Source organism: Pelobates fuscus, chromosome 11, assembly GCF_036172605.1.
Source record: "Pelobates fuscus isolate aPelFus1 chromosome 11, aPelFus1.pri, whole genome shotgun sequence".
NCBI classification, from domain to species: domain Eukaryota; kingdom Metazoa; phylum Chordata; class Amphibia; order Anura; family Pelobatidae; genus Pelobates; species Pelobates fuscus.
Genome location: NC_086327.1, coordinates 36114881 through 36136264, shown reverse-complemented (window position 1 = coordinate 36136264; position 21384 = coordinate 36114881). Strand labels below are relative to the sequence as shown.

Here is a 21384-nt window from a genome sequence, read left to right as displayed (position 1 = left end):
ATTAATTCTAAAGCTGCATTCTTTTTTTTTTGTAATTTTTTTTGTGTGTTTGTGTTTATTATACATTATCTTCCATAGCCAGTAACCTGTGTTTATTATACATTATCCCCCCATAGCCAATAACCTGTGTTTATTATACATTATCCTCGCATAGCCAGTAACCTGTGTTTATTATACATTATCCTCCCATAGCCAGTAACCTGTGTTTATTATACATTATCCTCCCATAGCCAGTAACCTGTGTTTATTATACATTATCCCCCCATAGACAGTAACCTGTGCTTATTATACATTATCTCCCCCATAGCCAGTAACCTGTGTTTATTATACATTATCTCCCCCACAACCAGTAACCTGTGTTTATTATACATTATCCCCCCACAACCAGTAACCTGTGCTTATTATACATTACCCCTCCACAACCAGTAACCTGTGTTTATTATACATTATCCCCCCACAACCAGTAACCTGTGTTTATTATACATTACCCCCCATAGCCAGTAACCTGTGTTTATTATACATTATCTCCCCCACAGCCAGTAACCTGTGTTTATTATACATTATCCCACCATAGCCAGTAACCTGTGTGTATTATACATTATCCTACCATAGCCAGTAACCTGTGTTTATTATACATTATCCCTCCATAGCCAGTAACCTGTGTTTATTATACATTATACCCCCATAGCCAGTAACCTGTGTTTATTATACATTATCCCCCCATAGCCAGTAACCTGTGTTTATTATACATTATCCCCCCCATAGCCAGTACCCTGTGTTTATTATACATTATCCCTCCCATGGCCAGTAACCTGTGTTTATTATACATTATCCCCCCCATAGCCAGTAACCTGTGTTTATTATACATTACCCCCCCATAGCCAGTAACCTGTGTTTATTATACATTATCCCTCCATAGCCAGTAACCTGTGTTTATTATACATTATCCCCCCATAGCCAGTAACCTGTGTTTATTATACATTATCCTTCCATAGCCAGTAACCTGTGTTTATTATACATTATCCCCCCCATAGGCAGTAACCTGTGTTTATTATACATTATCCCTCCCATAGCCAGTAACCTGTGTTTATTATACATTATCCTCCCATAGCCAGTAACCTGTGTTTATTATACATTATCCCACCCATAGCCAGTAACCTGTGTTTATTATACATTATCCCCATAGTCATTTATCGTTGGACCTAGGCAGCATGATGTCTTAGGCCGGCCCAGAGAGTGAGTGAGTGAGTGAGTGAATAATATAATATATATGTTCAGAAACATATTAGTAATATATGTAAATCGGGTTCATGCAAAGAGGGTGAAAAGGTATTAAAGAAAAACACCCTTATTGCATCAAGTTTATAAAGCCAAACTTTTAAAAGCTTTCCTCATTTCTTTCTCGGGATGAAGAATATATCGGTTGTAGACTGAGGATTTCCATCTGCCCAATCTTTTAATAATATGCACTGGAGTGTCAGTGTTGAAGGAGACCGAAGCTGCCCCTATTCTAAATGAAAGACCCGAGACATGGATACAACCCAATCTTAGGAGTAGTGTTCTGATGTAGAAGATGAATTTAGCCGTAGTCAGAGGGATTCAGTGAGAGTAGTGGTGAAATGTGTGTGGCATGACTGAGTGTGGGTAAGTAAGAGTCAAGTATTTTAACTGGGCACTAGTTCTAGGTGGGATAAAGTGATATAGCGGATGGATGAGTAGTTTGGTTTGTTTTAGAGGTTTGTAGAGAAAGTATATAGTGATCATGATTTTTAGCGATATCCAATATTTTTAAGGTGGTCCCAGTGCCACCACTCATATCTGGTGTCACAACAGCTTGCATTTTAAAAAAAATAAAATACTTTTTTGACTGTAATATAATAGCAGTTAGTTTCCTTCACACGTGTGCGTTTCAGGGCCTGCCAGGGCACAGTGTCACACCAGTGAAACTCATATCTGGTGTAACAGTAGTGTACATTAAAAAAAAAATACAGGGGGCTTGTTATCACCTTTCGGGGACCCTTGGTGTTGTACGTGGCTGGGTGGAGGAAGAGACCTTCAATGACATCAGTGAGGACAAGGAACGGGACATGGCTAGCTTGGTATCCAACCTTGTGCAAATGGGGAGTTTGCGGTTGTGCAAATGGACTGTTTGCGGTTGTTTGCGGTGTGTTAAACGGGGGGTTTGGTCTGTCACTGTGAAGCGGGCATAACCCTTACACTCAAGAAAGTGGGGTAATGAAAGTGGAACAGAAGGGTCACAACAAACAGAACCCAGTGGAGCGCTAATCTAAATTGCTGAACTCACCCTTATATAAAGGGGTATACAAGACGAGAAAATCTAAAAGAAAAATATAAAATGGGAACAATAGTGTAGTATATCTGGACTGGATATTCTTAAAGAGAGCTGTATATGTAACAAACTCACATGATTCAGAGCCTGGCAGAGATAGGCTCAGATCATAAGCGCAGGGGTATTTTAAAGCAAATACCGAGCTTCTTCGGATTGAAAAAGCCTTTCTATAAGGCGAAACGCGTCTCGGACGAGGACTCATCTCTACACCATTGTTTTATGGGAATTTTATTTTGTATTTTATGTAAGTGTTTAACTACAAATAAATTTTAGATTGTCTACATGAGCCTACGTCCTGCATCTATTCTCCTGCTAAACAAAGAAGAGCAGTGCCCTCTTAAAGGCACATCACTTATCACACTGAGAGCCCAGTTTGGATTGGCTCTCTTAAAGGTGAGCAAGCACTTGTACTTGTTTTACTGACATATTGGGTTGAATATAATACACTAGGACTTTGGTCCATTGTTCCCTTGCTCTCCCTTTCTTTGAGGATTACTACAAAGTTATTGAAGAAGCTCGGTATTTGCTTTAAAATACCCCTGCGCTTATGATCTGAGCCTATCTCTGCCAGGCTCTGAATCATGTGAGTTTGTTACATATACAGCTCTCTTTAAGAATATCCAGTCCAGATATACTACACTATTGTTCCCATTTTATATTTTTCCTTTTAGATTTTCTCGTCTTGTATACCCCTTTATATAAGGGTGAGTTCAGCAATTTAGATTAGCGCTCCACTGGGTTCTGTTTGTTGTGACCCTTCTGTTCCACTTTCATTACCCCACTTTCTTGCATGCTATTGTGTTAAGGTTTGGAGGTACCTACACGTGTGTGAGCTGCTTAGTGGAATCAGGTTCTTCACTACACTATATTTGAAGCGCCTATAAAGCACGGTTTATTTGTTATTACTTATAACCCTTACACTACCTGATCGATACAACATCATACCTGACGTTTTAAAGCACGTTATTCCAAACAATTTAGGAATGTTAGGTGATTTATGCCCTTTATGGATTAAAACCAGACTCTGCATCAACTATGTAATTTTCCATGGGAGTTTTGCCATGGATCCCCCTCCGGCATGCCACAGTCCAGGTGTTAATCCCCTTCAAAACAACTTTTCCATCACTATTGTGGCCAGAAAGAGTCCCTGTGGGTTTTAAAATTCGCCTGCCTATTGAAGTCTATGGCGGTTCGCCGGATTCGCCCGTTCGCGAACATTTGCGGGAGTTCGCGTTCGCTGTTTGCGAACGGAAAATGTCATGTTTGCGACATCACTAATTAGGAGATATAACAGCCACTTATGTGTGAACATATTGTGCAGCACAATGGAATTTGTTGGCGCTTAATACGTAATGATAATAACAATTTTAGAAATTTCCTAATAGTACAGTAAGGGGCAATATATATTTTGGTCATTTTAGCCAAAATTGAATAGATACACAGATGAGTGGATGAACGGATGGATGGGCGGAAGGTTGGACAGACAAATAGAAAGACCATCCAAGGGATAGGTGGACAGGTAGACATTACATATATTTCATGAGAGAGTGAAAGTGAGATTGAGAGGGGTTGAGAAAACAGATAAAGGATTGAAAAAAAGAGAAAGACTAAAGGGAGACAGTAGACGTGCGAGAGTGAAAGAGAAAAAGCGATAGAAAGATATAAAAAGGCAGAGGCCAAGAGCGATAGAAAGACACAGAAAGAGAAGAGATGGAGATACAGAAATAAAACAGTGACTGTATCTCTATTAGGGGGATACAGGAAGAGACCAGTCACTGTATCTATAATAGCGGGATACATTAAGAGACCAGTCACTCTATCTCTTAGAGGGGGATACAAAAAGAAACCAGTTTCTGTATCTCTTAGAGCGGGATCTATATATGTTTCAAAATCATTCATATTTTTATTTGGTGCAAATTTTAAACCCTTCCTAAGTGATTGCATGTCATCCATAGTGAGATGGGTGTCTGTTAAATTGTAAATCCCTGCTATTTTTTATAGTTCCTTCTTCTTTGATTTTCTTCCCTCCATACATTCTCCTCTGATCGTTTTCTCTTGGGTGGTGAAAAACTGTATTATTCATCTTTCTTTTTGGTCTGGCTCCCTCCCTAAAAAACATTCCTACCTCTCCTGTTGGTTTCTATAACGGGAACCAGCTATTTTGGCATATGATTTTGGATCGGTGGACTGGCTAAGGTTACGGGTGGGGGAGTTGACCTCATTAACAGATACTCGACTTGGTCTTCTTTCCCTGTTTTGGTGAATGATGGGGGACTGTTTTCCCTCATTTTCTCTGTTATTTCAGTACCTAGGTGGTGACAATCTTTCTTCCTCTCTCTGTGATCTCCTCCCATTATATCTCACATGAACGGATGATTTGTTCATTAAGTATATTCTATTTCTATATGAAGATTTATTTTTGAAATTTAGATTTTTACGGAACCCTGTTTTTTATCTCTATCTGATCCTCTATACCTGGGTTTTGTTCATTGATTTTTTTATTTTATTTGCAGTGGAGAATGTTTTTCTCAATTTATCTTCTCTATCTCTATAGAGTTTATTTTTAATGTTTTGCTATTTTATCTTCTAATTATATAATTCTCTCACTAATTTCTTGTTCTTTTACTTTATATTCTGGAGTATCTCTAATTATATCCTCCTGGGTTTCCATAATCTAAATTTCCTCTTCCACTAATGTCCTATTTTCTTTTTCAAAGTTTATAATTACAAAATCTTTCACAATATCTACTACAAAATTACTACAAAATCTTTCACAATATCACGCAATTTATCTCTTTGAGGGAGATAAAGGAAGAGATCAGTCAGTGTTTCTCTTAGAGGGGAAAAAATAAAGAGACCAGTCACTGTATAACTTAGAGGGGGATAAAGAGATCAGTCACTGTATCTCATTGACGGGATATAGAATAAGACCAGTCACTGTATCTCTTAGAGGGAGATCCAGAAAGAGACAAGTCACTGTATCTCTTAGAGAGGGGGATACAGAAAGAGACCAGTCACTGTATCTCTTAGAGGGAGATCCAGAAAGAGACCAGTCACTGTATCTCTTAGAGAGGGGGATACAGAAAGAGACTAGTCACTGTATCTGTCACGATACCTTACCTGACCTCCTCGGACCCACGCAGCACAGCATCCTCCTTCACTGAGCGGCAAGGCACTTCTGACGCCGGCCGCTCACTCAGCTCGGAATTTCTAGGTTCGGCGCATGCGCGCCACTGCCGTCGGCTTGAAGCCGACAAGGTCCTGACGCGGCCACGCCCCCGGACCTTTTGGGGGCATGGTTTTAAGGCTACACACACCACACTATAAAAGGGCTGCCCTGACAGCAGTAAGACGCCCTAGTGTGGTTCTTGCTGGTTCCCCTAGTGCTACTTTCTGTGATATTTGTATTCTACCCTGGTATCTGACTTTTGGCTTCTCTATTCGACTACTCTACTCTCTGGTTCCCTGTACTTTGGCTTGCTTATCGTTATCGCGTCTTCTGTTATCCCTTGACCTCTGGCTATCCCATTTGACTACTCTAACGTGAGTCCGGCCATTCTAAGGTCCGGTATACGTTCTATAGTTAGGTTACACTCTGCGAGAAGGGGTCACTGTCATGACAGTATCTCTTAGAGGGAGATCCAGAAAGAGACCAGTCACTGTATCTCTTAGAGGGAGATCCAGAAAGAGACTAGTCACTGTATCTCTTAGAGAGGGGGATACAGAAAGAGACTAGTCACTGTATCTCTTAGAGAGGGGGATACAGAAAGAGACCATTCACTGTATCTCTTAAGAGAGGGGGATACAGAAAGAGACTAGTCACTGTATCTCTTAGAGAGGGGGATACAGAAAGAGACTAGTCACTGTATCTCTTAGAGAGGGGGATACAGAAAGAGACCAGTCACTGTATCTCTTAGAGAGGGGGATACAGAAAGAGACTAGTCACTGTATCTCTTAGAGAGGGGGATACAGAAAGAGACTAGTCACTGTATCTCTTAGAGAGGGGGATACAGGAAGAGACCAGTCACTGTTTCTTTTAGAAGTGGATACAGGAAGGGTCTAGTTACTGTATCTCTTAGAGAGGGGGATACAAGAAGAGACCAGTCACTGTTTCTTTTAGAAGGGGATACAGGAAGGGTCTAGTCACTGTATCTCTTAGAGGGGGATAAATAAAGAGACCAATCACTGTATCTCATTGAGGGGGATACAGAATAAGACCAGTAACTGAATCTCTTAGAGAGGGGGATACAGAAAGAGACCAGTCACTGTATCTCTTAGAGAGGGGGATACAGAAAGAGACTAGTCACTGTATCTCTTAGAGAGGGGGATACAGAAAGAGACTAGTCACTGTATCTCTTAGAGAGGGGGATACAGGAAGAGACCAGTCACTGTTTCTTTTAGAAGGGGATACAGGAAGGGTCTAGTCACTGTATTTCTTAGAGAGGGGGATACAGGAAGGGTCTAGTCACTGTATCTCTTAGAGAGGGGGATACAGGAAGAGACCAGTCACTGTTTCTTTTAGAAGGGGATACAGGAAGGGTCTAGTCACTGTATCTCTTAGAGGGGGATAAATAAAGAGACCAATCACTGTATCTCATTGAGGGGGATACAGAATAAGACCAGTAACTGAATCTCTTAGAGGGGGAAACAGAAAGAGACCAGTCACTGTTTCTTTTAGAGAGGGATACAAGAAGAGACCAGTCACTGTATCTCATTGAGGGGCATACAAAATAAGACCAGTAACTGAATCTCTTAGAAGGGGATACAGGAAGAGACCAATCTCTATATATCTGTGAGGGGGATACAGGAAGAGACTAGTCACTGAATCTCTTACAGGGGGATAAATAAAGAGACCAGTCACTATATCTCGTAGTGGGAGATACAGAATAAGACCAATCACTATATCTCTTAGAGGGAGATACAGGAAGAGACCAGTCACTGTATCTCTTAGAGGGGGATACAGAAAGAGACCGGTCACTGTATCTCTTAGAGGGGGATACAGAAAGAGACCGGTCACTGTTTCTTTTAGAGAGGGATACAGGAAGAGACCAGTCACTGTATCTCTTACAGGGGGATAAATAAAGAGACCAGTCACTATATCTCCTAATGGGAGATACAGAAAGAGACCAGTCACTGTATCTCTTAGAGAGGGAAACATAAAGAGACTGGTCACTGTATCTCTTAGAGGGGGATACAGAAAAAGACTAGTCACTGTAAGACAAAACCAGTAATTTTAGTAATGTGTGCCATGACCAGAATAGGTGGGGAAGGAACGAGAATTAAGAATAAGACAGGGAGGAGCTGCTTTATCAGATGTCTAAATAGAGCTTGAAAAATGCATAGATTTCACAACTTGAAAGAAAGAGGGAGGGAATCTTTGTTGAGTTTGATTGTAGATGAGGAAAGCTTCTGATGTCACCTTGAAGAATGTGAACTCCGTGGTAACCCTCAGTGATTCCCTATAAATACCAACCCACCTGTACCTAATGCCACACACAGCATTCTCACTTTGAGACATCTCTTCAGCACAAGTAAGTGTCAGCTCTTCTGGTCACTGAACTTCTTTCTGCATCTCTGCTTGTAGTCCCTGTGCACTCTAGCAGGACTAATAGATACTGTTTTACCCTCTCTGATGTATCCCAGAATATTCTCTATGTTTGTGGTTGCATAGAATGTGTGAGTGTGGCACAGGGAGATCTGGGTTCACAGATTCTAACAGCTGAATTTTACCTGTCACCTGTTGAATCACGGAGATCTTTATGATCCACATAATGACTTGTATATTTCTAACCCTGCGCTTTCCAGATGTTACTCTGTGTCATGGTTTGATTGGCTTAGAATTTTTATGTCAGCATGTAGTTAGTTTTTCTGAGATTTGCACCTTTTCTGTACCGTGTCCTCAGGTGACTCTCAGTTTCACCATACTGCCTCTGCTGTGTAAGGCAGCTGGGAATGGGTTTACAGGCTGACAAACTGGGCACTGCAGGAAGAAAGAAAAATCACAAAATCCTGTTTACTATGTGATTAAGTGTTGATTGTCTATATCCATGTCCTATTAAACAAAGAATTCTATTAACTATCTTAAAACAGTATTTATGAGTAAGTCTTATTAGTTAGTATTACGGCTATTTATTGCCCATTCAGCATGCCTAAGAGTTTATTTTTTAAATAGTGAAATATGATTAAATTAAATCCACATTACAAATTCAAAATGCAAAACCATATTGGAGATTATTGCCCATACAGCAATCCTAAGGGTTTATTTATTAAATAGTGAAATATGGATTGGGACAAAAACTGGTGCCAAATAACTGGCAATAAAATGACCAATATGTGAATATAACTCAGTTGGGGATTCTTATAGCCAATTTTTGGCCTTCAATTGCAATTTTTTTCTGAATTCAATATAATTTAAAACTTTGTCAATACCCCCTCCCCCCTCTGCCAACCATTGAGTTCCTACTTTTTCTCCTTTTTCTAAACTGGTCTTGTCTCACAGGGTTTTTTGCTAAAGTATGATATATCATGAATTCAAAAGGGAATTTCAAATTTTAAGATAAATAGCCTTAGTAAAATAGAGCTAACATTTACAAAGTTATGTTTTGGCATAAAACTTTAAATTCATTTTGAATTCACTTTCAAAATTTATTTTTTTGAAAAAACACCCTGAATTCCAACAATTTTATATTTACTGCTTTATTCACTATCACTAAGTATTCAAAGTGAATTTCCATTTTAAGGTAAAAAATAATATATCCAGAAAATTCTCGTATACAGATATTCTTCCAGTTTGGCTATTTTGACATTACATTTGAAATTCAATTTGTATTCTTACTTTAGCGAATAATCCTGTTACGTATCACTCTGCAGGTACTTAGAAACTTGAATCATATAAACTACAGAAACAAAGAATGATTAGATATCACTTCCATTTAACGATAATGATATTAACATTTTTAATGAACAATTAAAAATGCTTTAGAGCTGTGTTTCCTAATCTGTTATGAGAGTCCCTGTGAATATTTAGATTAGAACATGTTGGATTGTATATCCTGATGGAAATTAGGTAATGTTAGGAAATACTGAGCAATATGCCAATCGGATTATAGAAAATGTTTGATACCACTTCTAAAGAGATTACCGAATCCGCAAGATGAAACGGGTCTGTTTTCCTGGCACTGGAGAGTCCCTTTAATGTAATGCTCTGGCTTTAGTGCAATATTTAAATGAAAAAATATATACATTAGCTTTGTTTGTTGTTTTTTTTTGCTGCACTTTTGTCTCTGGGAATTCTTACACAGGTCACATATTTAATCAAAGCCAAAGGGAGGGGGAGAAGGGGGGGGGGGAGCAGGGCTTGCAATGGGGAAAGGGGACTCGTTAGCATATAGGCATCGTCCCCGATATTTCTAATGGACAAAGAGGAAGACTTTAATTTTAGGCGTTTGATTGTGGCCAGGGGCGAGGCTGTTCTAAGATTATTTTAGGTGACTTATGAATAACTAAAATGTAGTTTAGCAAGAACAATGTACTGAATCATATTTACACATACTGATTTCTAAATACATTTATTGTAGTTTAACCCCTTAAGGACACAGGACATGTGTGACATGTCATAATTCCCTTTTATTCCAGAAGTTTGGTCCTTAAGGGGTTAAATACACATTACAGTGAGTATTATTGCTGTGGATCTTTGTAATACACATCAGACACACCAACAATATGGAGCAGCTAGAAAAGAGGGACATTCAGGTAGAAATTAGGGGTTTTGGCACAAAATAGGGACTGTCGCTCTTAAATAGGGACACGTGGGAGGTGTGTTGAGAGGACTGTGGGCTACTGACTCAAAGCAAATATATTATGGAAATATATTATGGAACTTTTATTATTATATTCCAGTTATTGCAATGAAAGTATAATAAATGTAAGATAAAATTTAAAAAGGATGTGAAGTGCGATGTGACCCTGTGCTGGTCTGGACATAAAATTGGCTACACAATAGGTTTTTATTGCAGTTATATTTATGTGTATATGTTTATGTGTTGGCCTGTGTATCTAATCAGAACAGAATAGAAATTCAAAACATGCAAAATACACATACATGTACAGATACAAATTTGAAATTCTATTTTTTACTTTGAATTCTCAGCGTTTTACAGTTTAGTGAATAACCTTTAATTGAGTACCTTGCATTCCTTCAGACTTTTTACATTCAAGATCTCTAACAGGGTTATTCACTAAAGTGTGACTTCAAGATCATTTAAAAATTAATATCAAATTTAAGGTAAAAAATTGCCGTATTGTAAAAATTAAGAATGCTTTCCATTCACCTACTTTGGCCTTAGATTTGAAATTCTCCTTGAATTCTGACCTTAGTGATTAACACTGTTAATGTTTTGTTTTTAAGGTTAGCTAAGATTTTAGAATCTAGAAGGCTTATTAACTAAAGTGGCAATTGTGAATTCAAATCGAATTAAAATTTTAGACCAAAATAGCTGAACTCGAAGCATTGCTGACGTGGAGAATTTTTCAGCTATTTTTGCCTTAAATTTGACATTCACTTTGAATTCATGACAATGCTATCTTAAGTGAATAACCCTGTAGGATTTCTGCACACACCCACTTCTCTCCATCTATTTTCTCTCTATCTCATTATATGTTCTGTCAAATGCTGCCAAAAGGTCAGCTAGTAAAAGAGTAATGTATGTTGAATAGAATATCTTATGAAATAATATAATAGGAAAAGCAATTAGTGAACGCTCCGCGGGACTTTTATCTGCAAGCTAATAACACAAACAATTTCTAGTAAAAAAAAAAAAAAAAAAATCATTCCTGGAAACACACCTCCATCCTAGAAGGCAACACGTCACCCTACAGGTTTTCAGAGTCATTGTTTAACTATTTCTGTCATCATCTGACAGATAATATGACTACAATAACTTAAGCTGTAACTCAAGTTATGGAAGGCTTAGTGACACAGTTTTTTTTAAATGAGTTTTTTTATCGCTTTTATTTTTATATACAATTATTATTATTTTATTATTTATATAGCGCCATCAGCTGCCATAGCGCTGTACAATGGGATGTAACTTGTTAATTTTTTTTGCTTTCTTGGCAGGTCAAAATGTCTTACCCAATCAGCGCTCAGCCCCAGGCAACTCAGGCATACGCCACCAGCAGCCAATGGACTTCTGACGTATTTGACTGCTGTCAGGACATGGGCATCTGTAAGTCATACACAAGATAATCTCCCTAGTTTTGGACAAAGGGGCCATCTAGTAACATTTGTTGCATGTGTCTGGAAAAATGGTCACAAAATCTTAATCTACCATATCATACCCCTTGTTCGATAGGTACACCAAGAATAATTTTATTTAAATACATCATGAATACTTACTAAGTCTACTTTTGCCTTCTCTCTGTCTCAGGTCTTTGTGGAACCTTTGTCCCCTGTATATTGGCTTGTAAAGTAGCCTCAGATTTTGGAGAGTGCTGCTGTCTACCCTTCCTTGGAGGCACTGTGGTGGCCATGCGTACCGGCATCCGAGAACGTTATCGCATTCCGGTAATATTTCCATATCATTATTAGAATCACTAAACCATCATATTAATTGAATAATGCTAGTCTATAACATAACTTAGATTGTAAGCTTCTTTGAGCAGGACCTTCTTCACATCCTGCTATATTCCTGTTATATCTGTTATACATGTAAATTACATGTTGTCAATTATCCGCATTATATAATTGTACTGAATGTGTTGGCGGTATATAAATGATATTATTAATAATAACAGTGATATTGAACCTATGGTGTGAGTACCACTTAAGGCTATTCTGCCTGTTAAATACCCATCAATCTTAAGACCTAATTTAATGAATCATGCTAAAGAGCTTATGTCCCATGACATCATCATCATCAGGACATCTGTCGGTAGTTCTGATATTAGCACACATAAAACATTTTGCTGTACAGAAGAAGATAGTTCCCACATGGGAAGTTAAATTGTTTTGGGGAAGGGGAGAGCTCATTAGCAGAGCAGCTAGTATAAATGAGAAAGATACTCATATCAAATAATTGGATGAGAAAAAGCTTTAACTTGGAGGAGAGAGCATGAAGGAGAGATTCAGAAATAGGTACTTATTGGGTGAGGAATTAAAGATCTCATATAGGTGAAATGAGACTGTTTGAGTGGGAGAGAAGGGGGGCAGAACTGAAAGACAACGAGATGTTAAAAAAGGGTGAGATATGGAAAAAGAAATTAAAATAAATGGAGCAAACTAAGTAGACCTAAGTAAAACAAATTAAAAAGGGAGGGGGTTCTCATATAAAAAGGGTGTTACGATATAGAAATGGTGTAGTGAGTTAGAATGGTGAAGGGGGACTGAAGTAGAGGAGAGCTTTTTATACAGGGGACAGATCGCTAATATGGGGAGTGCTTAGAAACAAAATAGGGAGAAGATGGGAAACAAATGGTGAGAAGCAGGAACTTTAATGGTGGACATTGAAGTGACCAGAAGGCATGAGGAAATTGAGAAGAGAGAAGGGAGAACAGAAATGCATCTGTTTTAGATCTGTTAGTTGATTTCTGCGGAAGAAATATTCTCCATCACTAGTCTGTAACACTAAGCAACCCATATGGTTTCCATTGTGACGTGCAGTATGCATATTATTTTGGTATGTTACGGTAAAACATGCATATTCACAGGCAGTATTAGTCATAATATCTTGTTCCCTTTCAGCACTTTGTTAGAAGTGCACATTTGCAACAGAGATTTAAAGGGATATGTTACATGTCTAATTCTGCCCATTTTATTCTGCTAACAATTAGATCTATAGAACTGTTAGCCAAATTGCTCAAATCAATTACGGATTTGGAGGTATTTAAAATAAAATACCCCTGTCCAGTTCTTACAATGATTGCACAATATAATTTTAAATATAGAATAATCCAGGAATATGAAAAAGGTATTTTAAGGACCTATTCTAAACCATGAAATATCTGTGAATGTGCAGTATTTCTTCAATAATGAAAATATTCAGTTTAATAAGGTTCTGTCCCATTCAAGTTGTTTAGCAGATGACACATGCAGAAACTGCTTGAAACTTGTAATATTAAATCAAAATGTTTGTTTTTATTTAAAGAATAAACAAATACATAAAGCATAATAACAGACTTTGAAAAGTTTTACAAACCTAAATGGTTCTTAGGGGTTTGGCAGGTCTTTAGGGTGATGCCAGTGACATTGCCTGTGATACTGGCAATGCCCATAATGACAGGACATGGTAGTTTGGTGTAAATGTCACTCAGAGCAGGTCACAGAGAGAGCAGTGCTAAAGCACTCTATGTATGATCCTAGTGCCCTCAGCACAGTCCAAGTGTATCTAATGATGTTCTCACTGTGCTTGCCGGGGACAGATTCATGGTGTCCATGGATGTGGGGTAACACTGAGCCAAGCCATTACGGAAGGACAGTAGCCCACCGGAACCTGGTCTGGTTGTGGGTATATATTAATTAAAAAGTATGTGAAACCCAAAAATAATATAGCAACATTACTTCATTTAAAGTCATCTAAAAAAGCTAAATTACCAAGTGGTCCTCCGATAGCATTATTGTGCAACTCTACCCAGGTGTAACTTATCATGTTCCTTTGTTAAAGATTGTTAATAAGCTGCCGCAATAACATAAACACCTTAATTAGTTTTTTTATTATTATTATTGAATTTTATTTTCCTGATTGCACTCTTTTCTGTATTACAGGGCAGTATCTGCAACGACTGTGTATGCCTCACATTCTGCAGCCAATGTGCTCTCTGCCAGATGGCGCGTGAGCTGAAAACCAGGAACTAAAGGGAGTGACGGAATATAACTGGGCATCGGCAGGACAAAACTTAAAAATGCAAGATTGGATGGAACAGTACAGTACAGAAATAACACCACAGACCAAAGATAAATGTATCACATTGTTATGTAGGGCAAGCTATGATAGCATCTGTATGCAGCAAAAAAAAAAAGTAATGCAATGAAATATATTGTGAATATTTGTAATAATTAATAATTATTATGGTTTATTTATATGACTCCAGTATATTAAATAACGGACATTGCAAGATTAAATAAAGCAAGTGCTGTCGACCTTGACACAATCATATATAATGCATATACACACATCTACATCTATTGAGCGATTATAAATGCTACTATAATAGATTCTGGACAATCACAAGATCCAAGAGCCTTGTCCATCACGCACCCTAACAGGAAGTCTACAGGGAACCTGGGATTACATCTAGTTGCTGCACATCCTTGTCTGAAAAATCAGGTTTATGGCCCAGCTCATGTGCCATTCCTCCCATGCCCTTGGCCAAAGAACCTGTGTATATTAACAAAATGTAAATTATGGATCATTAAATTATCAGTCTTTTTGGCACATTTATTATTGTAATATTTCACTTTTGGATGTCTTGCTTTAGTATGGGCCTCTTCAGGAGTCCTATGATCTTTTTGCTTATATATAGAAATAATTTATATCGCCCAATAGAAATTCGCATCAGGTTTTGCTATGTTCCTATGACTTGCTTGTCTGAAAAATCTATTTTTTTATGCTAAAAATAAAACTCAAAATGAAATACCTATGTCTGCGAAAATGATTGTGATTGCAAAGTTTATGACACTGTTTATGATCAACCACACACAAGCACTGTGTTCTTTCAATGGCTAACAGAATAGAATTACCTATACTTTCGTGTTCTTACACAAGTGACTAATCTTTGCCTACAATTGAACCATGAACTGTACAGTTTGTGTTCCCTGCTTTACTCAGTGAAGTCTAGAACTTGTGTATTTGTCAGGTTTTTTTTTCTCTACCCCCCTCCTTTCCTTAAACCAATCAACGCTTTCCCATGCAAAAATGTTAGAGTAGTATCTTAGTAAGTTTGCATGTGATCTCACGCTCATGTTCACACATTGCTAGAGATGTCACGTGCATTAACACAACATAATCCATACATCATCATCATATGGCGTGCTGTTAAATTTCTGTGTTCTCCTATGGAAAGGCATCGAGACATACACCGCAGCAATACAGTTTAACCCCTTAAGGACCAAACTTCTGGAATAAAAGGGAATCATGACATGTCACACATGTCATGTGTCCTTATTAAGGAGCAGCACACAACCAAAAACACAGTTTTACATTCTATAAGGCTACTTAAAATCACCTACATCAGCAAACAAATATGGGGATTCAGATCCACCATACGGCCATATCGATTAAAGTGTATTTTAATAATCTGTTGTAAGAGCATTGTGAATATATATAATGCAAAATGAAGGGGATAAAAAAACACAATAAAAAAAAATGCAGTGTCAAACCTAAACAATTAAAGAGATAATGCTTTTATGTATGTACTCACAATGCCTATCATATATTATTGTTATTATAAATATTATTATTGTCATTTATATAGCGCCAACAGATTCTGTAGCACTTTACAATATATCTGCTCTATACCAACTGAAAATTATAATTACAGTGACATTACTAAACAAAACCTCCTCAAATTTATGCTTAAGAGTAGTCACCTCCAAGGGGCATCTGAAGCTGGGGGGGCAGGGCAAGGTACTCAACCCTAAAGGAATCTAGTCTGGACTTCAAACTTACATATAAAAGACAAAAAGGGACTTGGGGGCACACAACAGGGACATGTATTTTTCTGGAATGGTGCTGCCGAAGAGACCTGAATTTATACATAATACAGTTGTACAGCGATACAGAATGTGATGGCGCTATATAAATAATAAAATAATAATAATAATAATAATACAGATTAAATACACCACAGCAACGAGAGCGCTTGTATTGATTTCAGTATCAGCGCTCCCAAAGCGATCTATAGTAATATCTGTGAACATTCACTGTGTCAACATTCTTACTGCTGGTGGCTGAAGATGAATGTTCAGCTCTCTTCTGCAGGTTTCATTAGGAGAATGCATTTATTTCTGAACTTTTAGCACAATTGTAATCCATTCATAAAAGAGTGTCACTTCCTTGAGTTGCTTCGAGGATGGAGTGTCCCTTTAAGATGAATTATAGCTATGTTGATGAATGTGACTGACTCTACGGGATTGGTTCATTGGGTGGCTGTTTGTGTCCTTGTATGTGACTGTGCTGGAAGATAAGTGATTGGTATGTGGCAGTGTGCGTGACAATGGATATGTATGTATATGTGACTGGGTTGATTCCTGGATGTATGCGTCTTTTTGTGTATAAATAGCTTGACCTTAACACCACCCTTCATCCAAACACAAGTAAAAAAAAATTGCACTGGTCAAAACCCTTTTTTTCTGTAAATGGAGCTATTAAAGGCACACCCAGTCCCCTAAAGCACTTTAGCTTACAGGAAAGCTTTTTATGTGAAGAGTGTGTCCTAACTGAAATTGGAACTTTCATAATTATACTGGTTACACACCCATGTCTTTTCAAGCAGACAACAGATCCTCTTACTTCCTGGTTTGGTAAGATTATTTACACTGATCTCAAGAGGCAGCAATTACCCAGAGGACATGCCTTGCAAAGACTTCTCATTGAACTGCATTGGGAAGTATGTGATTGGGCAATTACAGAAAGTCTGGGCTGGGTTAGAAGGGAAGAGCTTGCAAAGACAGCTGACAAGAGAATTGAGCTTGTGCAAGCTGTGCTAGCTATAACTCGAATGAAAAATGAGCATAATGTGTATATATATATATATTTAATACGTTTTCTACTAAACAGTGATTTTTGTTGATAAATAAATATCAGATGTGAAAAAAACAAAGTTTGAGAAAACAGTGTTGTAAATATATATTTAAAAGGACAGTGTGCTTTAATGTGCTGCAATATCCATAATAATATAATACAGGAAAAGTGTCAATGTCAATGTTACACTATATAATAATTGAAACATGAAACCTCTAATAGTTAAAGTGCATTAGAATATTATTAAAAGTGACAATTTTCTAAAGTGCTACAATAAAGTGCTTAAAGTGTAAAGTGAACGCAAAAGAGTTTTTTTTACAAGTTAAAGAAGTATGCATTAGATAATATATAGTGCTGAGCATTTTCCAAATATAATGATTAGAGACTGCAAAGACCAATATAATACCTGTGGGGAGAAGAGTGAATCATAGAAAGGTGCTGAGTAAGTACAACAATAGTGCAAATCTACGAAAAGATATATTAAAGATCAGAGGTGTAACTAGAAACCATAGGGCCATGGTGTAACCATGCCATTTACCCCCCCCCCTCCCCCCGCCACCCTACCCCCATACATCCCGTGTCCCCCTCTCATATGTTCTCCCTCCCCACACACATTCAAGCAGAGACACATGCAGACACACCTGTATCTGCTTGCATGAGTGGATGGAGGGGGAACGTATGGGTCTAAGGTCTTAGTTCTTTACATCTATATATTTTACTTAATTGTAATATTACTTTTAACTACTATATATTTAAATAAAATGTATTCAACATCAAATCCAATTTGTTGTTTTGCTGTTCAACAACTATCCTGCTTTCTGCACATCCTCGGGTGGGGATTATACTACCAAGGCTTTATACCACCAGAGCAGGTTTATTGCTCTCCAAGGTGTAAGTAGGATACTTTGCTTTTGTGCACCTTATATATTTTAACATATTGCACTATTAAACCCTCTCTGCTTTATTTTATATGCTGGAGTCGTACTGGATACATAAAATTGTGGATCTACATATATCCCAAGACAGGGATTGTACTGCCAAACAGCTAAACAGCAGAGCTCTCAATAGCTCATAAAAGTGTGAGTGAGACACCTATATACTTAACTGTCTGTAAAACCATTTAAGACATATTACACTAGTTTTTGATGTATTTCTGTTTTATTTTGAGGTTTTCTTGGTACTGAAATACAAAATTACTTTACTCCAGAGTATGTATATACATAATTTATTGCACATTATTGAGTTAATGTTAAGATTGAGTATACTCATGTGATTTTTTTTTCAGTTCTGCTTGGCGTGGTTTATCACCTGTTGTCACACAGACAGACATTCACACAAAATACAAAAAAATAAAATAAAAAATATTGTGTATTCAGGCGCTTAAGATAGATAATAGTGGAAAAAATTGCGCTGCTACCACCAGTGTGCAATCTTCTCACAACTTAGCACAAATACATCAAAAGTGGTGGTAGACTGAGTGGTTAATGAACCGACACCAGTCAATAGGTGGAGCGCTCAAAGTGAGGTAACTCACCCCCCTCTTGGGGATGAAATAAACAGCAATATCGTGTAATACGTTTGGGTGATAATGGAGTGGTAATAAAATATATGAACCCACTCACATGGTTCTGAGCCTTAGCAGGATAGGCTCAGAGCACTTAGGCAAGCGTGTTTGGGATAACACGGAACCTTACTGTGGAAGAAGGTCACGCTGTTCCTTTAAGAGATAAGAGACCAGATATGGTGCAATGTGTAGATATACTTCAATAAAGGTGACAAAGTACACAGAACTGCTCACCTATTTAGAGCCTAGACCCTGGCTCTGAGTATAATAATGTATGTGTCAGTAAGGGGACACAAAACCCTGTAAGGGGATGGCAGGAATACAGGATGCATTTGTCAGCAGGAGGAAGTTGATTACATTTTTTTTTTATTGTTAAGCATAAAAACACTCATGTAAATAAAATCACTGTATAAAAACAATGGTGCAAAATAAGTCCTCAATCCTGTTGATGGTCCGAGACGCATTTCGCCAATCGGCTTCTTCAATCGGCTTCTTCACCGATTGAAGAAGCCGATTGGTGAAAGCGTCTCGGACCGTCAACAGGATTGAGGACTTATTTTGCACCATTGTTTTTATACAGTGATTTTATTTACATGAGTGTTTTTATACTTAACAATACAATTTTTTTTAGTCAACTTCCTCCTGCTGACGAATGCATCCTGTATTCCTTCTTCCACTGTAAGGTTCCGTATTATCCCAAACACACCTGCCTAAGTGATCTGAGCCTATCCTGCTAAGGCATAGAACCATGTGAGTGGGTTCATATCTTTTATTACCACTCCATTATCACCCAAACGTATTACACGATATTGCTGTTTATTTCATCCCCACCTCTAGGTTATTCGAACAGCCCAAGAGGGGGGTGAGTTACCTCACTTTGAGCGCTCCACGTATTGACTGGTGTCGGTTCATTAACCACTCAGTCTACCACCACATTTGACATACACTCACAGACAGACACACATACATACTGACACACAGACAGACACACACACATACAGACACACAGACATTATTATTATGTTATTATTTATATAGCACCATGGTAGCTCCACCACTGATAAAGAAAGTTAAAAATCATTGAAAACATGAATTGCCTATCTAGGGTCTAAATTAAACATTAATTCCATAGGTAAAATATCGAGCGAGAACATGTGATAGATCACAATTTTAGCAAAGGTATATAGGAGCATTTTTCATTAAGACCTCTAGAGGATAATGTAATAAGTTCCAGAATCCAAAATATTTAATGTTGTTAAAGTATCTTTGCTCTATCACATGCTTTCATGACGATGTGAATATGATCAATTGCTACACATCTAAGTGACGAGAGTTGGTGTTGATGCTCCAAAAAATGTATGGCCACAGGTTTGTCTGACTTGCCATCTCTTTAAGCAAGCCGGCTACTTGACTCGTGTCTCTGTCTTCCCAAAATAATTGAGTCCACAAGGGCATGCAAGTTTGTAAATAACAAAGTCCTGTGTCTTATTTTATATGATTTTCCTGTGTGAGAGTGACAAAAAGTTTTAGAAGGAATTATGTCCACATATCATGTACCCCAAGCATCAGACACATCTCGTGATTTTATTTTTTTTGCTTTGTTGGCTTGTGTACGGGGTCCATGTGAACTAGCAAATCTCTCAAGTTCCTGTTTCATTTGTAGCAATTATTTTGCACCATTGTTTTTATACAGTGATTTTATTTATATGAGTGTTTTTATACTTAACAATACAATTTTTTTTCGTCAACTTCCTCCTGCTGACGAATGCATCCTGTATTCCTTCTTCCACTGTAAGGTTCCGTATTATCCCAAACACACCTGCCTAAGTGATCTGAGCCTATCCTGCTAAGGCTCAGAACCATGTGAGTGGGTTCATATCTTTTATTACCACTCCATTATCACCCAAACGTATTACACGATATTGCTGTTTATTTCATCCCCACCTCTAGGTTATTCAAACAGCCCAAGAGGGGGGTGAGTTACCTCACTTTGAGCGTGCCACCTATTGACTGGTGTCGGTTCATTAACCACTCAGTCTACCACCACATTTCACATACACTCACAGACAGACACACATACATACTGACACACAGACAGACACACACACACACACACATACAGACACACAGACATTATTATTATGTTATTATTTATATAGCACCATGGTAGCTCCACCACTGATAAAGAAATTTAAAAATCATTAAAACATGAATTGCCTATCTAGGGTCCAAGTTAAACATTAATTCCATAGGTAAAATATCGAGCGAGAACATGTGATAGATCACAATTTTAGCAAAGGTATATAGGAGCATTTTTCATTAAGACCTCTAGAGGATAATGTAATACGTTCCAGAATCCAAAATATTTAATGTTGTTAAAGTATCTTTGCTCTATCACATGCTTTCATGACGATGTGAATATGATCAATTGCTACACATCTAAGTGACGAGAGTTGGTGTTGATGCTCCAAAAAATGTATGGCCACAGGTTTGTCTGACTTACCATCTATTTAAGCAAGCCGGCTACTTGACTCGTGTCTCTGTCTTCCCAAAATAATTGAGTCCACAAGGGCATGCAAGTTTGTAAATAACAAAGTCCTGTGTCTTATTTTATATGATTTTCCTGTGTGAGAGTGACAAAAAGTTTTAGAAGGAATTATGTCCACACATCATGTACCCCAAGCATCAGACACATCTCATGATTTTCTTTTTTTTTTGCTTTGTTGGCTTGT

At 37.8% G+C, this 21384-nt stretch overlaps 1 protein-coding gene across 1 annotated transcript; it reads left to right on the top strand.

Moving 5' to 3' along the window:
- The first annotated feature begins 7734 nt into the window (after positions 1-7734).
- Positions 7735-14982, top strand: LOC134577327 (cornifelin homolog). Its single transcript, XM_063436031.1, has 4 exons — positions 7735-7881; positions 11469-11577; positions 11779-11915; positions 14112-14982. Exons 2-4 carry the CDS (start codon positions 11475-11477, stop codon positions 14199-14201), a joined length of 330 nt encoding a protein of 109 aa, XP_063292101.1. The 5' UTR covers positions 7735-7881; positions 11469-11474; the 3' UTR covers positions 14202-14982.
- The last annotated feature ends 6402 nt before the right edge of the window (positions 14983-21384 follow it).